Source organism: Boleophthalmus pectinirostris, unplaced genomic scaffold, assembly GCF_026225935.1.
Source record: "Boleophthalmus pectinirostris isolate CB_2022bp ecotype Guang Dong unplaced genomic scaffold, ASM2622593v1 HiC_scaffold_8, whole genome shotgun sequence".
Taxonomy (NCBI): Eukaryota; Metazoa; Chordata; class Actinopteri; order Gobiiformes; family Gobiidae; genus Boleophthalmus; species Boleophthalmus pectinirostris.
Genome location: NW_026571515.1, coordinates 29592824 through 29615098, shown reverse-complemented (window position 1 = coordinate 29615098; position 22275 = coordinate 29592824). Strand labels below are relative to the sequence as shown.

The following is a 22275-nucleotide window of genomic DNA, read 5'->3' as shown; positions in this document are numbered from 1 at the left end:
GTGAATTGTTTTCTACTGTCAAAATGATTGTGTGGTGCTGCAGAATCCTACATGTATCACCATTTAAGAAAGTAAAATAGATTATAGATTGCTCAAACATGCATGAATCAATACAAATAGAACTCAGAGGGGAAACAACTACAACAAACGTGGATTTTGCATAATAGGTCTGCTTTATTAGATTAAGTATTTTTTGTTATAAACATGAGAAATATCTATCTTTTTTTTTTTTCCATGAATGATTTTCAGTGAAAGCAGTGGTTGGTTAGAGTTGGGGTCCGTAACATTTTGCAGATAAGATATTTTTTCCACACAACTGTACATAAGCTGCGTGGAGCCTATCTCAAAGTGCCGTGACAGTAACCACTGCATTTACCATGTAGTAGTGGTTAGATCATGGGATCACACAATTGCACATTCACTGCCGGGTAAAGAGATTATGCAAAAAGCACTTTGGGACTAGGACAAAATGCAAATACAAACAACCATCTTTCTTCTAATGCCCTAAAGGAAACATCATAAATTAAGTAACAGGCACCAAAAGCCCCCGCTAGATTTAAAACAACTTATCTTTTACCGTCAAGGCACAGGGCCCTTATTCTTAACCGTGTGTTCAAGCTTCTCTGTCTCAGCACGGAGCCTGTAATTAACTCTTAGAAAATGTGATGACGAAACAGCCTCAGTCAACATCAAAGAAGAATGGGCAATTTCCCAAGAGTGTCAAAACATTACGGAAGTGCGCCCCCTGCTTCAAGGCCCTGTTAAACGATCGTGTATTTGAGAATTCCCATCTGGCTGAATGAAAAGTTTACAATGTTAACAGCTGAAAATAAATAGGTCAATAAAGAAACAAAATCAACAAGTGCGTGGATTAAGAAGGCAGTTTTAGTGTGTGTTTTTTAATCCTGGTTTGATAACTGCTTCCTCCATGTTTCAACCAGGACTGTTGCTGCCACATGCAATAAATGTTTACTGTGTCGTAAAGCCCCTCTCTTCATGACCTCAGATGGTGCCAAGGCTGTGCACAAATGAAAGAGCTGTGGAGGAAAAGCTAGAGAGATTTCAAGGCCAGTTTTTGTTGATATGTTTTGATAGAAAGTAAAAGTGAGAAGGAGGGGAAGCAAGGATTTTCATGTATCCAGGGTAGTACCAAACAGTTCTTTTAAAGGTGCATTGCGGAAATTTTCTGGTGGAGGCTTAGTCACCTACTTGGCTCCATGGAGATGTTATTGCAATGTCTAGAATATTCCACAGTAGAGATTAAACCTATCTATCTCAAGAGAGACAACTATATATAAAATAATATGGTAAAAGTTACAGATGTAAAGATCCATAGCAGCTATATTATAGGTCAGATCTGTGAAGAGGCAACCCTATTCACTGAGAGAATTACTGTATTTTTGTGCAATAGGAACACCCGTAATGGATAAATGCTAGATAGATGTGTTTAATGTCATACCATGCAACATTCCAGGTAAAGCAATAACATCTCCATGAAGACAAGCAGGTGACAGACCTACAACTAGAAAAGTTGTGCAATGCACCTTTAAAAATATAGTTATATATGTTATTTGCAAAAATATGGATGGGTGTAAAATGTATGTGGATGATATACTAGTATGTATGAATTCAAAACTATTGCTTTTGTCCTTTTGGTTTGTAACTTGGCAACAATTCCTGGATCAGTTTGCACAAAAATCCTTGGCAGTTTAATGATTTGACCGCAATGTTAGAAAAGAGCAAATAACAGAAGTCAAACTAGTCACTGGCCTGCAGACACAGAGTTTAAGTTGGGTTTTTTCCACTAAACCTTGAACTAAAATCTATTAGGGCTGCACATAACAGTATTTTTTTTAAAGGTGCATTGTGTAATTTTTCGATGGAGGGTCCATCAAATGCTTTTCTCCATCTGTCTGGGATGTTTCACAATATGGCATTAAACCTTTCTATCTCCATGGAGACCAAACCAGACCAAGTTACAAGTCAGATCTGTGGAGAGGGGACCCCACTCACAGTCAGAATGCCTGTTTTTGGGGTATTTTTAGCTATAAAACTACCTGCGATTGAGTAAATATAAGGTAGAGGTGTTTAATGTCTTACTGTGGAACATTACGGAGAGAGAGATGGCATATCCATAGAAACAAGCAGGTTTTTCTTGTTTGTTAAGATGTATTTATTACATTTGTAACTAAATAACAGTACATATATGCCAGCTGAGACAGGGAATTATTGATCAAAATAATATGATCATAAAAGTGAGGAGCAAGGATTTTCATGTATCCAGTGCAGTGTGTACTGGTCGGGGATAAATGCCTTTAAACATAAAGTCGTTACTTCTTAACAAAAATATGGATGTGTGTACTATGAATGAATTCAAAACTATTGCTTTGTCCTTTATCTTGTTGTCATGGTTTCCTAGACAAATCTGTGCTACACGCCAAAATAAAACAAAAAAAACTTTTTTATCTTAGTACTATGTTAAGTGAATGTCACTAGTTGTTGGCCTTTCACAATGATAATGTTAAAAGGGTTTTTTACTGTTAAACTCTGAACTAAAATGCCCATCACACTGGTTAAGAATATGTTTGGGCTGAAACTAGCAATTATTTTAGTAATTAACTAGTCAGCGATTATTTTTTCCATTAGTACACTGGTCTAACATTTTCTTGTTCATTCTGACTTTTGTTTAACCAAACAGTGGTTAAATTACGCCAGCTGAGTTTAATTTTGATGGAAACTTTTTTTTTTTGCTACTTGGTATGTTTAAGAGTCTGCAGAGTCGAGATAAATAGTCAAACATTATTTTAGTGCTATGGTCAATTAGTCACAATTATTCTGATTCATCACTGTAGCCTAAAATGCATTAAAACTAAATATTTTTTTGTCTAAAACAGCATGACTACAAACTGGAATAGCTTAGATCTTAAATACAAACTGCATAACAAGCATCTCTGTGTGTCAATATGTGTCTCATACAAACAAAACGACAAAACATTTCCTCCTTCATTAATGTAATGAAGGAATCAAATCAATAATTCCAGGAAATAAAGATTATTGTTGACTTAATCACAATAATTCATAATTTCTATTTGCACTCTGTCCTCTGTATTAACCCTCGCCACTGTGAGGGTCAAGTCATTTACACAAATCAATAAAATGTTCTGTGTTATTACAGCAGTGATAGTGCGCTCACAGATAATCACAGAAGAGGAAATAGAGAAACGCTAAATGGAAGTTATGATTCAAATCTCTTTTTCTGGACACGAGTAAATAGGACAGCGCGAAGGCTAAGCAGCTTTAAAACACTTCAGTGATACCACTCTTCAGAGAGATTTACATTTATGAGGTTTTATTTACAGCTACACTGCAAAACCAAACATTCTGCTTTTAAATAAGAGAAAGAGAAAACTGGTTGCCTGATATTAAAAGGTGTTATATTAAGACTATTATTATTATTAATGTGAGTTTTTAGTCATGTTACAATGTTGTCACCTTCTCAAAAACATACCTGGAGTTGAGTTTTGTTTCATTCACACAGGTTTGCGTAACCCTTTAGTTCAGTCGAGACTGGTGAGCTGAAATTATCCAAAAAATTCTAGTGACCATGTGTGGAGTTTAAAAACACAGTGGAACACTTCCTGTATTGGCATGTGACATGACATCACAAGGTGGAACAAAGTGTTTTCTGACTGAGAGAAGAACACTGCTTAAATATGCAGCGTTTGTCTGTGAAACATGCGTAAATGAAACAAAACAAAACTCTCAACAAAGCACTGTACAATAAAAGGAGTACAACCACAACTGAACCTGAATTGCCAATATCTTAACCTGCATTTAAAGGACACACACATGTTTTCTAATTGTGAGTTTAGATCTCACTCTCACTGAGCTGCAGAGGTTGCATTAGCACTGATTAATGAATGGCTGGAGATGCTGGGGTTTTGGAGAATTTGAACATGTTAATCTCACCCTGTCAATATCACCCTGCTTATTTTTGCAAAAATAAAATTCTTATATACTGTATGTTGATGCTTCTAGCCAGCCTTATTAGCACTGAACTGTCTGAAATTAAAACAGAATTAATTTGCAGTTAGGAGGAAAGAGAGAAGGAGGTACATCACTATCAGTGTATGCACGTAGGCACTAATGGAATTTGACTTTTCCTTCAGACTGACAACATCAATTTAACAATTGAAAACAGACAGAGCATTTAATAGTAACAACATTGTCCTGATCAAAATACAAAACACGTTTCTGAAGCTGCATTTCGGTAATTAGGACCGGAGCTACCTGCCTTCAAAACGTTTCTGCTGTTTTTATAGAACAGTGCAGTGCAGTGAAACTATTCCATCTTCCAATAAGAAGCAATAAACTGTTTATTGACTTAGGCCCTTTTCCGCTTTTAATAAACTAAACATGTCCTCATGAAACACCCACAGTCACATGCTGAAATGCTAAATGTTTTCTGCTTGTTATTTACTTTCTGATCGGTGGCTCATTACAGGATATAGCCTCCTCTTTTTGTCATGTTGCCTGGTAGTTATAAAATAAGCAAAAATAAGATTAGAGAGAAGAATCTGTTGACTAAACTGCAGAGGCACAAAATCTATACCTGTTTACTATACTATCAAAATTAAAATAAGTACCAGTAGTGAAAAAGTCACATAAATGGGGCATGGTTGAGCCTTTCTGGAAGACATTGTACCTGATTTTTACGGTCTTCAAACTATGACGATCAGATTTAATTCATTTTAAATTAGTACTTAGTATTCCATACTTTCCTAATGCATTCCAAGCATCCTAATTATCCACTATGATGAGTAACAGAACTTCAGACAGAGCAGAGCTTACAGTTAGCATCCGACCCCCAGGCAATGTTGATGGCATCAGCTGCAAAGTATCAATAAAACCTTACAGCCCTGCTGCAGATCGATTTACCGTTTTGAACATGTTTGGCATACATAAACTGGATTCTGGGTCTACTCTGCAACCTGCTTCTTGAATTCACTTGTTTGGGCTTAAGGCTGTAGCAATATAAGGAACAGGTCCTGACCAAAACAAGCAAAGGACAAACAAGAAAATGAGAAGTAAAGAAAGAAAGAAATTATCAAACACTGACACAATTCAAGTTCATCCCTGGGGTGTGTTTCTTCTATTACACTGTAGCAGCAGCAGCCAGGCTCAGCTCACGATGTGATTGGCTGTCCCTAGAGACCCGCCCCCTCGGCACTAAACCTGATGACTGAGCCTGTCCATCCGATCCTTTTCTACACTAAAAACTGGCAATATTAAATTCTGCATATCATCTTATCTGCTTACAAACTTTGTACAAACATCACACACCTTAAAGGGCCCATATTACGCTATTTTCTCATCTATGTTATGATATATAAACAACACCAGGTATGTTTTTGATCCAGTAACAACATTTTAACATGGCTCAGAAGACTCAATACCTTTAATATACATACATATACATACAGTCATATGATTACCTCCTGGGCATTTCATTCTTACTCTTACCTACTGAAGAAATCCCACAACAGACATGCAGAGATCATATGCAATCAAAAGCATAGGAAGCAGAAATAAGGTGTTTATCAAGGCAAATTAAAAACATGTGATATAACATTGTTTTGAATTGTTGAATTTCCTTTTTTTCCCTTCTATTTCCATTTGGTAGAGCCCTGGTGCTACCAGGCTAACTTTACAACTTCAAATTTCAGTCTCTATTATGCTTTTCTTGTTGATTACCAGGTGGCCCTGGGACATTTTGCTTGCTTATTTTTGACCTACAAAGCACTATAAGAGGCAATCAAATCAGCACAATAGTTCTAGTCCTGAAAATACACCATATTTGTTTAAAAAGACTGTTTACATCATTGTGCTATCAAAATTGAGTATCAAGAAGAATTGGGCTTAGCATTGAAATCAAGTTTAAATTTTTTATATTGTGGCAACAGTAATACCACAATTCTAGCCAAGCAAATATGTTGCAAAATAAATAGCTTCATTCATATTCTGACCTTAAACAACCTAGAACACATCATTTCGAATACATTATTTTGCTGAAAAATAAGAACCTGAAAAGTGTACTGTAAACACCTATAGAGATGTATAGAAAACCATTGCCATGTTCTTATTCATCACAACCACTTTACTGCCAGAGTGCATTTTTAAATATAGACCCCATCCCCTCAACATCCTCTATTTTAGCCTGCACATGAGTCAAAAGTAGGCTACGGTTACGGCTGACATTGCTGTTTAATGATGTTACAATACGCATCTTTAAAGAACTTGGTGGCACTGTACAAAGTATGTGTCCCACTGCCTTCTAGCTCTATGCACCACAGCCCAGCTAATAGTAGATTCACATTCTCTGCCATCATAGTTAATTATCCATAATGAGCTCTTCTCGCAATATATTCAGAAAATTTTACTCCAGAAAAACGACATTAAGAGACCAGCTGCAAAGGACTGACTGGTTCAAACTTTGGATCTCTCCAGCTGTCACGACCCATCTGCCATAGAAAGGCTAATTGTCAACATTGCAATGAGGAGATGTAGAAGTTCAAGTAATACAGCGTCACCCAAGGGAGACAACAGACACTGGGATGGGTTTCGTAAAATAATATTCAACTGAGATCTGACCCTGTGATGAGCTGCCAACTTGGACCGATTGTTCATATAAAATGACTCAGTGCTTTTCTGTTTATTGCAGTTTTATGCTCAAAACTGACAAATACAGACTGTCCAAATGGACAGTCTTTGCCATTCTGACTGACCAAGTGAGCGTATCGAACTAATCATAGTAAAATGTGAACTGTGGGTGAAATGGATGGCTTTATGTCTTGAAGGCAATAAGATAATGAACATATCTAAATAAATCTAGAATCAAAACTAAATATTAATTTATGCAAGTATCAATACATTTTTTACACAGAATTGATCTGAAGTGATCTAGGGCATGTGCAACAACAATTCATGTTTAAAATTACCTGTGTCTCCAGCCTTTGACAACACAGTCTATACAGTCTATATACTACTTCTAAATAAATATGAATTATGATAAAAATTGAAATTTGATGTAGTATCTAAGAAAATCATCACATGAATTTGTAATTTTATCCACCGCTGACCAAATACGTATTGTAAAAAAACAAGGTGTTACTTACCCAAACGATGCAGATTTCCACTGACGGCATGGCGTGGCCCTCCTGCAGCCCGCCGAGGAGGAGAGCCTCCCAGGATTTTCTGTGACCTCCAGAGGTAAAGAGGCATGTCTCCTATAACAGAAATAAGGACAGACCATATTAGGGCAGAATGCATTTCATGTGGTGCTGACATGAAAGGGTAAAAGGAAAAAGAGGTGAGCGGAAGAGGAGAGGAGCTGCATTGTAATCATTCTAGCTCCTGTGAGGTGTTCCTGTGGGGCCTGCCTGACTTTTGGGTGACTTTTTTTCACACACTGTCAGCGTAATATTTCAAAAGAGGAATATTTTAGAGGCACCAAAAGGCGAGGTTCTTATATCAAGGAGCTACAACACTGTAGAGAAACATGTGTAATAAAAACAAAAAATAAAAAAATAAAATCACCAAGCCCAAATGTGAAAGATTACACATTTTTTGGAGTCATGACTCATGTTTCATGCACACATGATTTTTGAAGTGTGAACATGCCATATGCCTTTACACACCAGGACTACACCAGGAGTGCCCTCGGGCTCAAAACATCTGGTGAAGCAGCATCCATTTGTTTGATGCATACATTGACATTTTACCTGCCTTACCTATATGAATGCAGTGTGTGAGTCAGTCTAATAGTAGTAGCTTACTACAACTGAGTTTACAATGAATGAATAATGCATGACATTAAACTGTAAAGTGACTTTGAGCTTCTGCGCTAAAAGCAACAATATTTTTTATATTTATGCTATTATTTTAGAGTGCACTGATGTTTGAAAAGTGGTTACACATTAATACTGTATTCATATTTCTGATAAGCCCATTTCGTGAAAATGGTGCAGATGAACAGCTTGCTCTGACCAGCACGCATTAAATCATATCAATTCTAAACTGGATTAGCTAACACTCCCTCCGTTTTCAGTACAAAGGAAAACAGCTGCCTCCCATTGTATTTTTGAAGATTTTTGCATCTCAGTACTTTGTTCTCTTGGCCTATATATAATAATTTTTAAAAGTCCATTTATAATTTTTAGCCCATGTCTGGTATGGTCATATTATAGTTACAGTATATAGCAGACACAAGAACAATAGGTGTGATGGATATGTATATTGTAGAAAGATTTCTCACAATCTGTCTTTGTGTAAATGAATATGATTTCTACCAATCATTAGCATGCCTAAAAGCTCAGCAGACACAACTGCCCCCACCCCACACGAAACTGTGTGTTGTCTTCAAATGTAAGTTAGTTGATTAACACAAAGCTGTGAAACTGTGAAAAATCACTCTGCTTTGATATGTATGTAACTTGTATTTCTGTATAAATACTCAGAGCTAAGATGCTGTGGAGGAGATGGTGAGAAGAGGTGACGGGAGAGAGGATACTCAGAAGAGGCTGTTGGTCTATATCTGCTGTAATAAATTGCGATAAAATCAGTCTTCTAGATCAGATCCGGATCAGCCTTTGGAATATGAAAGAGGATCCCATTGTCCATCCCTAAGTCAAATTTCATGGGGTTTGGTCAATAATTAACCGAGATATTGAGAAACAAAATTTTTGGCCCCATTTACCACAATGTTAACTAAAATTTCAAAGTGATCCAGAATCCAGGATTTCTTCTGGATCACCCCCAAAATGAAAGCAGTTCTTCCTTTTCACATTTCCAACAAATCCTGAAAATTTCATCAAAATCGGGCCATAACTTTTTGAGTTATGTTGCTAAAAGACAGACAAACAAACAAACAAACGCTGGCAAAAACATAACCTCCTTGGCGGAGGTAATAAACCTTTGATTGTATTCCAGAACTCATCAGGCTTCGCAAATGGATTACCGGTAATTATTTTTTCTTCAAGATCTATATAATTTTCTTCAGATCATAGGTCTTCTTTAAATATCACAATGACGATAATCAGAAGATAAACAAACAGAAATGCGCTAAACTGTATCTTAAAATGAAGTTAAGTTCAAGTATCAGACAAATGTGAAAAGTACAGAAAGATTACATCTCAAGTTTTGTCATTTTTTATGTCAGCTTCTGAGCAGCATTTTGATATGAGATGCACTTGATAATTAAATTTGCATATCTTCAAAACAACATTTACAATCATTTTCCACCTCTTGTTCTGACTATCATTTTATTACAGATTCTTCAATCAAGTTCATTCATATCTACACAAACAACCATTCTTTCCCTGTATAAGAACACAACGGTGCTTAAAGTCGACTAAAAGAAGAAAAGTGAGAATAAATGCTCACAGTTGACTTGCCTCTCCCGAGACACTTCCTCCATCTCCTGCAGGGTCATGATCTACAGCTCATAATGAAGGAAAGAATGAGGATCGAAGGTAAATCACCATCTTTGCTTTTCAGCTCGGCTCCTTCCACAGAGTGACGGAGTGGTACATTACTGCTGCTGAGGTGCTAATTTGTCTGTCAATCTCCCATCAGCTTTCCTGCTTTCATGAATGACTCAAGATGGCCGAAGTCCTCCACATAAGACTGACCTGAACTGGACTTGGAGGTGCTGATTTTCATTTAGGTCTTCCAATCCACTCACAAAAAATATTGCCTTGACTGCATAATTAAAGCTGTACTATGTAACATTTCGGCTGGAGGTCTGCCACCTACTCGACTACACAGAGATGGTATTTCTAGAATGTGTCACAATCCTGCATTAAGCTTGCAAAAATGCATTTAAAAACATGAATTCTTACTGTGACTGGAGTAGCCTGTCCACAGATTTGACCTTTAACTTGCCCTGGTGGCATCAACATCTTGTCTCCATGGAGATAAATACATTTAATGCCATACAGTGGAACATTTCAGCCAACGAAAGAACAATTCCATGGGGACAAGCAGGTGGCAGACCTTCCACTTGAAAAGTTGCACCTTTAATAATAATGCAAATTATGTGATTATGCAACTTCATTTAATCACCTACTTCAGAAACACTCTTCCTTTGCCTAAAAGCAGCACAACAGCAGAAACTAAATTTAAAATGCTTAGTAAGTTGTACATTCTTATTTTGTCCTTGCCCCAGATCTTTATAGGAGGCTGTGATTACATCATACAGTACAGTTCAGCTGGTACAGTATATACAGTACACAACTGTATTATGCAATCACTAGCATGGATATAAAGGCTTTTTTCTTGACAAAATGGTAACCTAACACTATTTGACTTCATTCTAATGAACAATCCATATCTTAATCCAAGATTCTTGATCCAAACCACAACAAAATTTCTTCATGACCCAAAAATCAAACAAGTTCAAATACTGGACAAGGGAGGCCACTGAAATCAGAAAACTGAGCATGGACCCAATCAACTGTGATTACAGAGCACTCCTCCTTTCACGTCCAAATAATTTCCCTTATGGATCAATGAAGTTTGTCTAAGTTGAAGCCTAAATCTATCTGGAACACCCTCCTCCAGAGTCGGGAGGCGTGATCAGTCTAAGCAACCTGCCAGGTCCATCAGGCTGACCACACCCACAGGAAGTAACAAGAGCTGATATACAACATGTCACCAACCAACACCAAGGACAGCTCTGAAGATGGCTTGCAGCTAGCAGCCAAAACATGTCAGCAGGTAAATACATCTCCTACTGTATTGTCTTTAAAAAGGATCCAAGAAGTTAATGACAAAATTCCTTGTTGATTTAAGACTAAATAAGTATTAAATGGTCAGATTTAGAGAAGAGAGAAACAGGTATAAATTAAAGACAAAAATACTTTAATGTATCTGCTCGAATAGACCACAAACTCATTACTCTATGGTCAGATCAAAATATAAATTTTTGGGATGGGAGATATTGACAAAAACTAAAATCTCAATATATGTTTTGATTACCGAATGACAATATTCATACAACATTATGACAATCCATCAGAAATCCTCTAAATGTATTTGTTAATGCCCTGGTTGAAGTTTAAGTGCCTGGCAAAACACAATGTACTGTAATAATGAACAGAATAAGTGATTTATGAATACAACTCTCACCTCTAATTGCGATTTGACCAACAGGCTAGTGTATCATTGGCGTGGTCCCTTTGCAGTGACTTGATATGCGATTCCTCTCAGTTGCCTTCACTTAGAGCGCTTTTGTCCTCCACTCATCATTGCTCAGACGTATCCCATCTCCGTTTCCACAGAGACGCTCTCCACTCATCTAGTGTTTGTTAAGATTTTCATCGAGCCGTACCACCTCTGAGAATCTCGCCTCAAAACGTCCCGCTCGCATTTCTCCGCCTGTCAACCCCGAGTCAAACCCCAGCAGCCCCCATCTCTCTGAGGGATGAGATCTTTATCCCAAATCCACAGACACATCTGGCCTACAGCAATTGCTGTTTAACGCCATAATGGCCATTTCACACTGTATAAATATGAGCGTATTCGAACACAGGATACATTATAGGAGCATGATTGCTTACATTGGGGGTTAGTTTTTGCTTTTCAGTACACTTGAATAGATAAGTAAGTAAAACCGGTTGCAAAATTTAAGTTAAGCAGTCAATCCCCATCTTAATAATATATCTGAAATGAATTTGCATGTAACTCCAATTGTTAGAAAACATTTATTCAACTAGTGAGACTAAAATCCCCATAACAAAAGAAGGTTGAATTCATCTTGTATACAATAAGGTGTACCTGTTATTAGTTTAGTCCGTTGAACTACACTACATGTAAACTGTCATCTGAGTTATACAGGCGTGTCAAAACTGAAGAAGCTACTTGGATGAGTGAAAAGCTTTGTCCAGAGTTCAACCTTTTCTTTTGATGTGGACCCTGCCTGGATGACTGAGGGGATGCATAGATGTAAAATGCCCATAGTCAATGTGAAAAATAATGGTTTGATTTGGTCAAGCCCCAAGACTCATTTGCTTAAACAAATCATAGTTCTACAATCGCTCTCAACCACTCAAACCACTCTTTCATCAAGATATTACAGAGGCCATTTTTTTCTTATTCAGATCACAAGCAGGGGAAAAAATTGGTACTGCTTCATCTTGTATCATAAAAACTATGTACTGTTCAGCTCTGCAAAATGCAAATGCAAAAATATGGGCAATAAGTAACATTGATACTCCAAAATACTTAAACTTAAAAAGATTCAAAATAAAATATAATCTTGATAGAAAACTGACTTGACTGGAGTGAAGATGAATGAAAACTGGTGCATGGTGGCAGAGTGGTTAGGGATTCTGCCTTAAATCTTGGTGGGTGCTAGTTTGATCCTGCATGCTATAGTTGCTACGATATCCTCCAGTCAGCCTAATGGGTCTAAGCAGAAAGAAATGAATGAATTCTTCTTGTGAATTGAAAAGCTTGAATAAGTAACCGTCTCCTTCCTCCATTACTGAAAGCACAGCCTTGTTTTGTATCTGTCTTTGCAATAACAAATGATTCACCAAACGCTATTCTTTCCCACTGGGGACAGCAGTTCATTTATCGCCCCAATACTTTGTTTATGTCACGAAGCCTGGTTAAAAAACTAGAATCTCGAGAAAGAGAAATGTGCACAAGGACGAAAGCGACAGGCTCCTAGTGGTACTCAAGCATCCTTCACCATGGCAACAGGAGACAAGAGGAAAAGCGATGGTGGCGATGCAGGACAGGGGTGAGAGACAGAACTGAGGAGGTCCACTGTCACCTCGGGTCCCGGCAGGCAAATATCACCCTACAGTTTTGACACACAATGACACAGCAGCAGAAAGGACAGTCTAAAACGCAACACAACACAAAGGCTTAAGGGAAAAAGGTTTGCTTACAAAAAGCCTATGAAATGTTTGAATGGCAATGTATTCCAATTCTCTGTAGTAATTACAAGCACCATAACTATAATTGGAATAATTGTGCCTAGTCGACCAGCAAAATAATCGTTGTCATATTTTGGTAATCGTTTCTACAGACTCAAAAACACATGACAAAAGAACAAAGCCAGCAACATTATTAAATCAAGATTTCACAACAACAACAACAATCCATTTCTGATTTTCATCAATTACAAAATACATTACTAGAAGCATTGCGTCATATTGCAACCTTTCTATTATTAAAATGTCAATGCAGAGAGATTACCACTAATAAAAAAAGGGGAAAAAAGCAGATTAAACAATTAATAAAATAATTATTAGTTGTAACTCTATAGTACTCACTAGGGCTGGGCGATATGGATCAAAAAATATATCTCGATATATATCATATATCAAGATACAGCTAAATATATCTCGATATCTGTACAGGAAAAAATAACCCCCTAAAACTGAAAACTGAAAACAAATATGCCAAATTCCACAAGGTCCTTTTTTTTTTTTAATTAAAGTGTAAGAGGTAGGCAGTTCATATAGGAACATTTAAGATTACAAAAACCCCTAATTACATAAATAATTATTTAACTGTAAAATAAAAGAAATAATACATATTTTCTTCTTTTCATCCATAAATAAAACAACTCACATAAGCTCATCTTTGCATTAACTCTGTTATCCAAACCAGAACCAGAACCATGAGCTCCTTTAGCAGAAGCAGCTCAGGATGTTCTTTATTTTAACAGATCCATGTTCCTCACCAGCAGAAGGAGCTATGAGGTTTCCCGCAATCCACTGCAGATCAAACCCAACTTTTCCAAACACTATTGTACAAGTGACACTGCAGCAGATTATTAATTAAAATCTTCTGCATAAATAGACTTTACATTACTAAACTTTACAAGATATATAGCATAACGACTCTAGAGCCACATCAGCCTCTTTGACGTTACAATGTGTTTTTTTTTTTTTTTGCAGCTATGCGCAGACTTGTTTATGTTTTACAGAAATGAAACTTAAAAAGCGCATGGCTCATTTGCATAAACAGCGCACTCCACGTGTCACTCATGCTCGTACGACTCGGTGGAATATGAGGATGTGCTGCTGATGGCCTTGTCTGTGAATGGTTGAAAAGGTTCGTGATGCTAAAAGCTTTTCACTGGCAGCAACTTTCGGCATTCACGGCGATAGTGAGGAGTGAAGGAGACACGAGCGAACAAAATCAGGGAGGCGGGGGTGCACGGAGGCGACGAGAGATGAGACAAACAAGCGAAGCGCCGAAATCAGAATTGAATATAAACATTATATCGATATATACGATATGTCAGAATTCATATCGAATTTAAAAAATATCTCGATATATTTAAAATATTGAGATATCGTCCACCCCTAGTACTCACAATACTGTACTTTAAGTCACACAAATCCCATGGAACTTAATAGCACCAAATAAGGAGGATGTTTAAATGTGTAATTAAACACTATCAAGATACATTTTAAGATGAATTATGTAACTTTTTGGTGGAGGGTCCAACACCTGCTTGTCTCCATAGGGGTGTCATTGCTTTCCACAATATGGCATTAAAACTTACTGTATCTATCTTAAATGTATTCAAGTATGTGTATTTTATCACTAAATTACATTGAAATTGAGCCTCTTCACAGATCTGACCTTTAATTTGGACTGGTGGTGTTCCCTGCTTGTCCCCATGAAGATGCTAAATGCCATAAAGTGAAGCACTCCAGGCATTGAAATAATATGTCTATGGTAGCAGACCCACCACCAGAAAAGTTAGTGCACCTTTAATGTCAAATAATAATCTTCAATTTCACTCTGTTTTAGTACATTAGATGATCAAATCTTTAAGACAATACCACCTACAGCGCCAATATTGACAGACACCTCTGCTTCTGAGTGCTTCGATCACCCAGTCTTTGGTTTATTGTTCGTCATATTGGCTTGCACGTTGAGCATATCGCACTAAATACAATTGAATAATTGTTTTGTACATTCATTGATTAGGTCTACTTTGTTTCCTGGCTGTCCTTGGAGAAACTATTTAAAAGGTTTTGACCCTTGAAACAATCAAAGCCTGCACAGCTTCATTCTCATCATTGTCCTAGCTTTAATAACAGTGGAGGCGCCATAATCCCCTCCACTCAGTTTCCCCCAACTCTCTGGAGGGAATTACTGGCAAATAAAAAGGCATTGGCAGAGCTGTGCAGAACGCCCATAGAGATGCAGTTACTAACCATCCTCTTCTGTGTTCTGCAAAGATGATCGCTCCAAGCAGCACTTCAGATTCACTCTCCTGAACAATATGAAATTTCAATTAGCCTATCACTCCTGCACAACTCTAACCAGACATGCGCCATCCATCACAGGGCCAGGTGTAAACAGGGACAAAATATGGCAGCACAAATGAGGCGCTCAATACAAGAGACACGAAGGTTTCAGAGCTCTTTTGAATTTGTTTGATTCTGATGGAGGGGGAGGGGATTACAGCTGGCCTGAATTCTACTTGTGCTGCAGAAAAATGCTGTTTTATACAAAAAAATTTAACTTTTTTTTTTTTTTACTAAGGCAAAGAAAAATACTTGACAATATTAGCCCTCTCACTTCACAGCACAAGGTTCTGTGTTCGACTTCAGGACTGTTCAGGCCTTTCTGTGTGTATAAAATTCTCACTGCTCCTGACAGCTGCCCCAGTGGCATTGAATGATGGGTGAAATGCAGGTTATCCAGGAAATAAAACCTTGAACCCTGATACTTAGATACAAGTCATATTATTCATTTGCTTCTTTTTTTTTTTTTTTTTTTTGGAGCAATAGAGCAAGAAAATATTTATGCAACTTTTGTCTCTCACTCTCATTCAAGCACAAATTTGTTTGTTTTTTTAATCACATCTCAACAGAGCAACCAACTGTGCAATCTCTGAATTCTGGAGACCAAGAAGTTCCTCATCATGGCCTCGCTGACAGAAGAACAATCCAATAAGTTCAGGGGTGGCTGTCGAGAAGGTGTCAGCCCCTTCTCCTCGGGCTCCTAATCACATCTGAATCAAGCTATCCATTCTGATTACACAACAGAACACCAATTAAAAGCTGCCATGTTGTTATTCCTCTCTCATTAACCAGCGCGCATACACACACGCCCCTGAAACCGCAACAGGGCCATCACTTGCACTCCCCAACTTCTATGAAACCCAATGCAATCCTTATGGGACCGGAGGAGAACTTATTTATTTATAGCGCCTCTGCCAAGATCACTGCTTCTTTTATTATTAATGATAATGAAATCTACCAAGGCATGTAACACAAGGAAATCTTAAGGCCCGTGTCACAGATTGGAATATTAGTGATGGGAGAGATGTAAGTGAATGCATAGTGGGGTTGTCAGGAGCAGCCAGTGTGGGGGAAGCTGGAGGGATATGAAAGAAAGTATTTGAAACGTGGTGACAGTAACAGTAGCAGAGATATAGGATGAGATGAATTTTATACTGACAAATTTTATGCTTACAATATACTTCTAAAACCACATCTGTCATTTCATTGGCAGCAAATGGTAAAAAATAGTAAGCGGTTTTGTGATGTCGTTTATTTATACGACATAGACAAAAATGTAGTTTAGTAGATTATACCTTGAACGTTTTCTTTTAAGATTACTCGTAAATCTTTTCAAAATGAGCTATCATTTAAGCAAAAGTTGTCTCTATTAAAATGTCTACTGTTTATTGAACACATTTGTCATGTTTTTACCTTGAGAAAAAGAGACTGTGGCGGACATTTAGACTTCAAAACATAGCACATTAAAATTGGAAAAGAACTGGGACTAAATTTTGAACCAAACCCGGACAAAAACAAGATCAAATCAGTCTCAACAGGGTTTAGCTGGGCTCAAAACAGTACAGAACCTTCAAGCAGAACTATTAAATCAACTTTTAAACATGTTATAGTTGTTTCCCCTCACCATTTACTCACCCAAAGTTGTATATGGAGTGATTTGTGCATGTTTGAGCATTCTTTAATCACTTATTTTCAAGAAACAATTTTGCCAATCAATCTCCCGCAACCAGCATATATAAACTGCTTTATACTTACATTGTTCTCCAATTTTATTTTCGTAATCTGTGATATGCATAGGATTTGGCAGCATCGTGTAGTCATAACTATAGCAGACACAAGCACAAAAGATCTTCCTTAAACATATGCCAACTCTGATGTGCTCAATATTTGGCCTATAAGGACTGATCGATTGACTCCTTGCTGACATTTAGGGGTGCTCACAACTCTAAATCTTAATGAACCATACTGAATAAATGAGAGATTTCATTGGTAGACTGCCTGTGTCTTTAAGTTTTCCTAGTAAAGCTTTATACAAGGGTGTACCCCATTAACAAGACTATAATTACTGATAGTAGTGCTGCTGCGTGCTACCCAACCAAGAATACAAAATAAAAGGTTTTAATTCTTTCCCTTTTTTTTTTTGGCCTGGAAATTTACACTGGCATATTCTGGCTAGCCCATCAACCTAGCCTATACAGTTACTATATCACTATAAAGCACATATTAGCTTCTCTTGTTAGATGCCTTAACCCTTTTTGCTGATGTGCAGAATCAGTCCCATTAGCTCAAAGCTGCTCAAAGCTAAACAACTGAAAAGCGCTGATCGATTGTGCCATGGTTTGTGCTTTCAAGGAACTCTGAGCGGCCACTGAAAGGGTGTGCAGGTGAGGACAGAAACTTGGCCTGTCCATGCGCATAATAATTAAAACAGAGCGCGTCGGATTAATGAACGGAGAGGCACTGAGGACCGCAGCCAAATGCCCAGCCTCAAGAAGCACGATGGAGAAACCATGCCATTTGGGTGCGCTCCAATCACATCAAAGTGTCAATTTGGTCAGAGGGCGATTGTGCATTGGGTGTGTGTTTAAACATCTCAACAGTGTAGCAGCAGTAGTAGTAGTAGCGCCAATCAGCGCCATCGGCCCCTCCAACTACCATCATCACTCATACACACGCCACTCACAGTAGGTAATGTGGGTGAAGTGTCTTGCTTAAAGACACAAGGACCGTTTTTGCCACTGGCATCAAACTGTGGCACTGGTAGTCCCACTGGTCTCCTATCCAAGTACTAACAAGGAAATAGGAAATGGCAAGCAACCATCCACTCCATTTTCTTTCATCCCAGTACCTTGGTGTAAAATCCATCCAACATTTCACTGTTAGTGTCTGGACAGGTCTGTTTTAGGACAGGCTACGTGAATCGCCAGATATATTTAATCACTTAAAGTTGGCAGCACAAAGGCCCAGACTGACACACATCTGCTGCAGTCTGTGTAGAGCTCATCGGCGCAGTGGGACATTTAGAGCAGAAGGAATGAGGCCTGAGGAGACGAGTGCACCTAGAGAAAAATGACTTGGCCTGAAAATACTTCACCAAAACACAAGAAATGCTCCCTGACTGCTTGTCCAGACACTACAGGGACTCACACAGCAGCCTAAAGCCATGAGAGGAGAGGTGGCACAAGATTAGAAAACTTTGTTGAATGTTGTATGATTTAAGTGGTGATATTTGTGTATCCTATTGGCATATTCACTTCAGCTCATTGAAAGATCAAAAACTGATTTTTCAAAACCCTTGTGTCCAAATAAAAATGTAAAACAGGTCAGAATTTTGAATAGTCAGCTGGTGAGTTCAGAGACAGTACTAGAAAAACTAGTGGAGGCATACAAATTTACCTAGCCAATATAATTTTTCTGTTAAAAAATATTTTTTAATTAAGTTAAAATGTATAAAAATGTAAAAATAAATAAATAAATAAAAAAGGTTTCAGGATTCCCATTATAAACCAGGTTTCATTCTAGTGCTACAATAAAAAAAAAAAAAAGTGAACACATGCCCTCCTCACGCACATCTGGGGTCTAACCAATGTGCTTTTACTTACTTACAAAACACCTGGAATGAAACAGGACTGCACAGAGTAAGAAACCAGGACAAAATCACATCAAATGTCAGTGTGATGTCAATATTTGACCATCACAGCTTCAATAAAGAGCAAAGTAAGACTTCACAGTAAATCAGGCCAGAGAAGGCACCATAACTTGCCATATGGACACTGTTATTGCTTATATCACAACAACAATAAATCTGCAAATACATGATACAGACCTAGTATCGTCCACCAGTGAAGACCAACATTTACTCTGTGCCATATTTCTCCACTACATTTGACTGCAATGATAGATTCATATAGCAGTTTTAAATCACCTTTCGTCTCTAGCGTGTCAGTCAGGACAGGCCCACAAATCACCCTTCAACCTATACAGTTGCAGCCTATGACCTTGTATTGCTCTACACATAAACCCTTATTATTTCCTATGTACCGTAACAGTGACAAACAACAATTACATTCTCCACATCACCAAGTATATGTCATGTAATAGCCAGGAACAAGCAGTTATATTTTATGTGAATACAAGCAATTTAAGTACATACCTGACTATTCGGGTTGTATCTTCATCAGACCTGGAAGACAGAAAAATAGCAGTTCAGTGGTTTTTATTGTGCACTGATAAGAATGAGGGGGCAGTTAAAGACATGCACACTGACAGATTGTAAAATGCTTGGATGCTACTATCACTTGATTCAGCAAGTCTATTAAAGGAGAGGTCCAGTGTATGCTATCAGGCAGATTGCTCTTTGACTCAACGTGACGATGTACATAAAATAATGCATCTCTCATGTACAGCGTGTATTAAAAGGGATGGGGAGCTGGGATGACTTTATGTTTTGTGGTGTAGTGGACTGACTCAAGCAGCACATAATTAAGCTGTCCAGATCTGAAGTCTTATACAAGTAATGGAAAAGGCTGTATGCAATTTTGTTTAAAGCTGCACTTCACACAACTTTTCTGTCTGTTTCTGTTCAGAAAGTTACATAGTGCACCTTTAGAATCATCCTTTTGCCTAGAGTCTGAATACTTGAGTCTCCATCAAGCAACAAATCACTGTGAAAGAATCATTTCATAGGGTAATCATTTGTCAAAACTAGTAGTAATAATTCAATATTCTAATAAAATTTCAATCACAGTAGTGTCCACTTTTAAAACAAAAAGTCTATCTAATATTATGTACTATCTAAAATTGTCAAACTTCACAGTGCAGGTCCGGTGTTACATAATTCAGGATTTTGGTGTGTCAGAGAGAGGGCAAAAAATATCATGTGACAACCACATGCTGAATGGCAGGTTGGTTCCCATTCACACATCAGCCTGTGCACCTGTCTATCACCTCTTTCAAAATGTTTTTCACTTTATTTATTTATTTGTGGAGGCACAAATTTTAGTCCAGCTTACAGTGGACAGGAGTTCACACACAAAGACAGTCCATTTGAAAAATACTGAAAGTTTTAAGCTCATGTTCTCAAACTGTGGTACTTTTACCATACTAGTTCTATCAGGTGGGACAAGGCTTCTTCTGCAGTTGAAATATTTTACTGTATATGTCTATTTGAGCCACATTTTTGCCTCCTTTTGGACAGTCCTCATTTTGAAATAGCATAACAGTTGTGTAGTTCCATTTGGATTGGTTTTTACACATGGTCTTGATCTAGTTTTTATCTGGTGGTAGCAAAGTATTTTCTTAATTGGTATTTGGTGTAAAAAGGTTGAGAAAAACTGCTGAAGTGTGTTAAGTTCACCTGACTCTAGTCTGGTTGCTTATTAGTTTCTTGTTTTGTATAATTGTTTTCTATTGACCATACTCTGCATTGTGCTTTGGTTCTTTGGCACAATTGTTTTGGGAAAAGGCTTTAAGAAAAAATTAATACAGTTACTTTTGGAAATGTCCAAAAAAAATTAAACAACACTTTCCAGCAGCCAGAAGCCCTACCTTGAAGTTCGGTTTGGTACAATTATGTTTTACATCAGTAAGCATAGTAGAGAGCTTCAGTGGCACACAGATTAATTTGGCAGTGAATTTTCTGAAATTGGAACCATGAATGACCTCACGAAGCTGTCAAAGATATAGAAGCACTGCAGCCACACTCAGCCCTCAGGACCAAAACACGTGTCGCTATGTTATTATACCATAACTTTGTACTTAAGATACCCATTCCCCATTCGAAACTCCACTCCTCATCCATAAAGGTGCTTGGATAGCTGCAAATATAAAATGTGGTTCGTTCTCTGCACGCTAGCACTGAGGGGTAATAAAGAGGCCGAAGCAACGCAAATTTATGAGACCCCTTGTCGCCTCTTTTCACTTCCCACCAGGAGCAAACAATGAAGTATTCATGGAGAAAGACAGGCCTATGAGTGACTGTACCATTAGCCGCTGTAGCTCGCAAAGGTAATTGTAACACTGCAAAGGATTCAGTGGAGTTCGCTTGAGGGAAATCTGAACCGCGCTTCGTGCTCCTTAATTAGTTGTTCTTTCTGTTGGCGCATGGGCCCATAACTACCCAAGAGAGCCCCGTAAAATCCGTTCCCGTTTGTTACATCACCATTTGTTTACTCGGAATACACAGTGCTGTGAAAAGTCTTTAAGAAGATATGCAACAAAGTGAAGCATCAGTGTGCAAGTATCAGATGTCTGGCAAGGCGATGAACCAACCAAGTAAGAATGAAGAATATGGATCCGAACACAATGAAAACCAAGTCAAAGAAAAGTATCAAAATTGTGTGTGTATATATATAGATATATATATATATATATATATATATATATATATATATATATATATATATATATATATATATATATATATATATATATATATATATATATATATATATATATATATATATATATATATATATATATATATATATACATACATACTGTGACAAAGTGGGCCTTTGTCTTATTTTAAACTCACCTTAATTTATGTTAACCATTTTGATTTTGGAAAGACACCTTTTGCTTTGCTTTACCTGGAATTGTTACTCACCTGGGGGAGGTACTTCCTCCTGGGCGGAGTATAAAAGGGAAGCAGGTGTCACTAATTAGGGGGAGACTTCTGTGCAGGTATTTATTTTATTTATTTATTTATTTATTTAAGAAAATAGGGACAAAACACATTAATGAACATATACATGATATGTAAATATGTTATCAGATTATAGCCCAAGGCTAATTTTCCATCTGCTGTCCCTAGGCAGGTTGATGTAATCATAAAACAAAATCACAGTAAAAACAATACATCCCGACAGACAATACAATAATACAAATAGACAGACACAAAGAGCTGGTCAGTCACAAGATCACAGACACAGGT

General features: G+C 37.5%; 1 protein-coding gene across 1 annotated transcript in view; it reads right to left on the bottom strand.

The window, feature by feature from the left end:
• LOC129407177 (IQ motif and SEC7 domain-containing protein 1-like) overlaps positions 1 to 22275 on the bottom strand; it is a 116928-nt gene that overhangs the window by 64075 nt on the left and 30578 nt on the right. The window contains exons 2-3 of the mRNA XM_055166200.1: positions 19495 to 19524; positions 7176 to 7286 (exon numbers count right to left, since the gene is read on the bottom strand). Coding sequence (XP_055022175.1) covers positions 7176 to 7286; positions 19495 to 19524 — 141 coding nt within the window. The remainder of the gene's footprint in view (positions 1 to 7175; positions 7287 to 19494; positions 19525 to 22275) is intronic.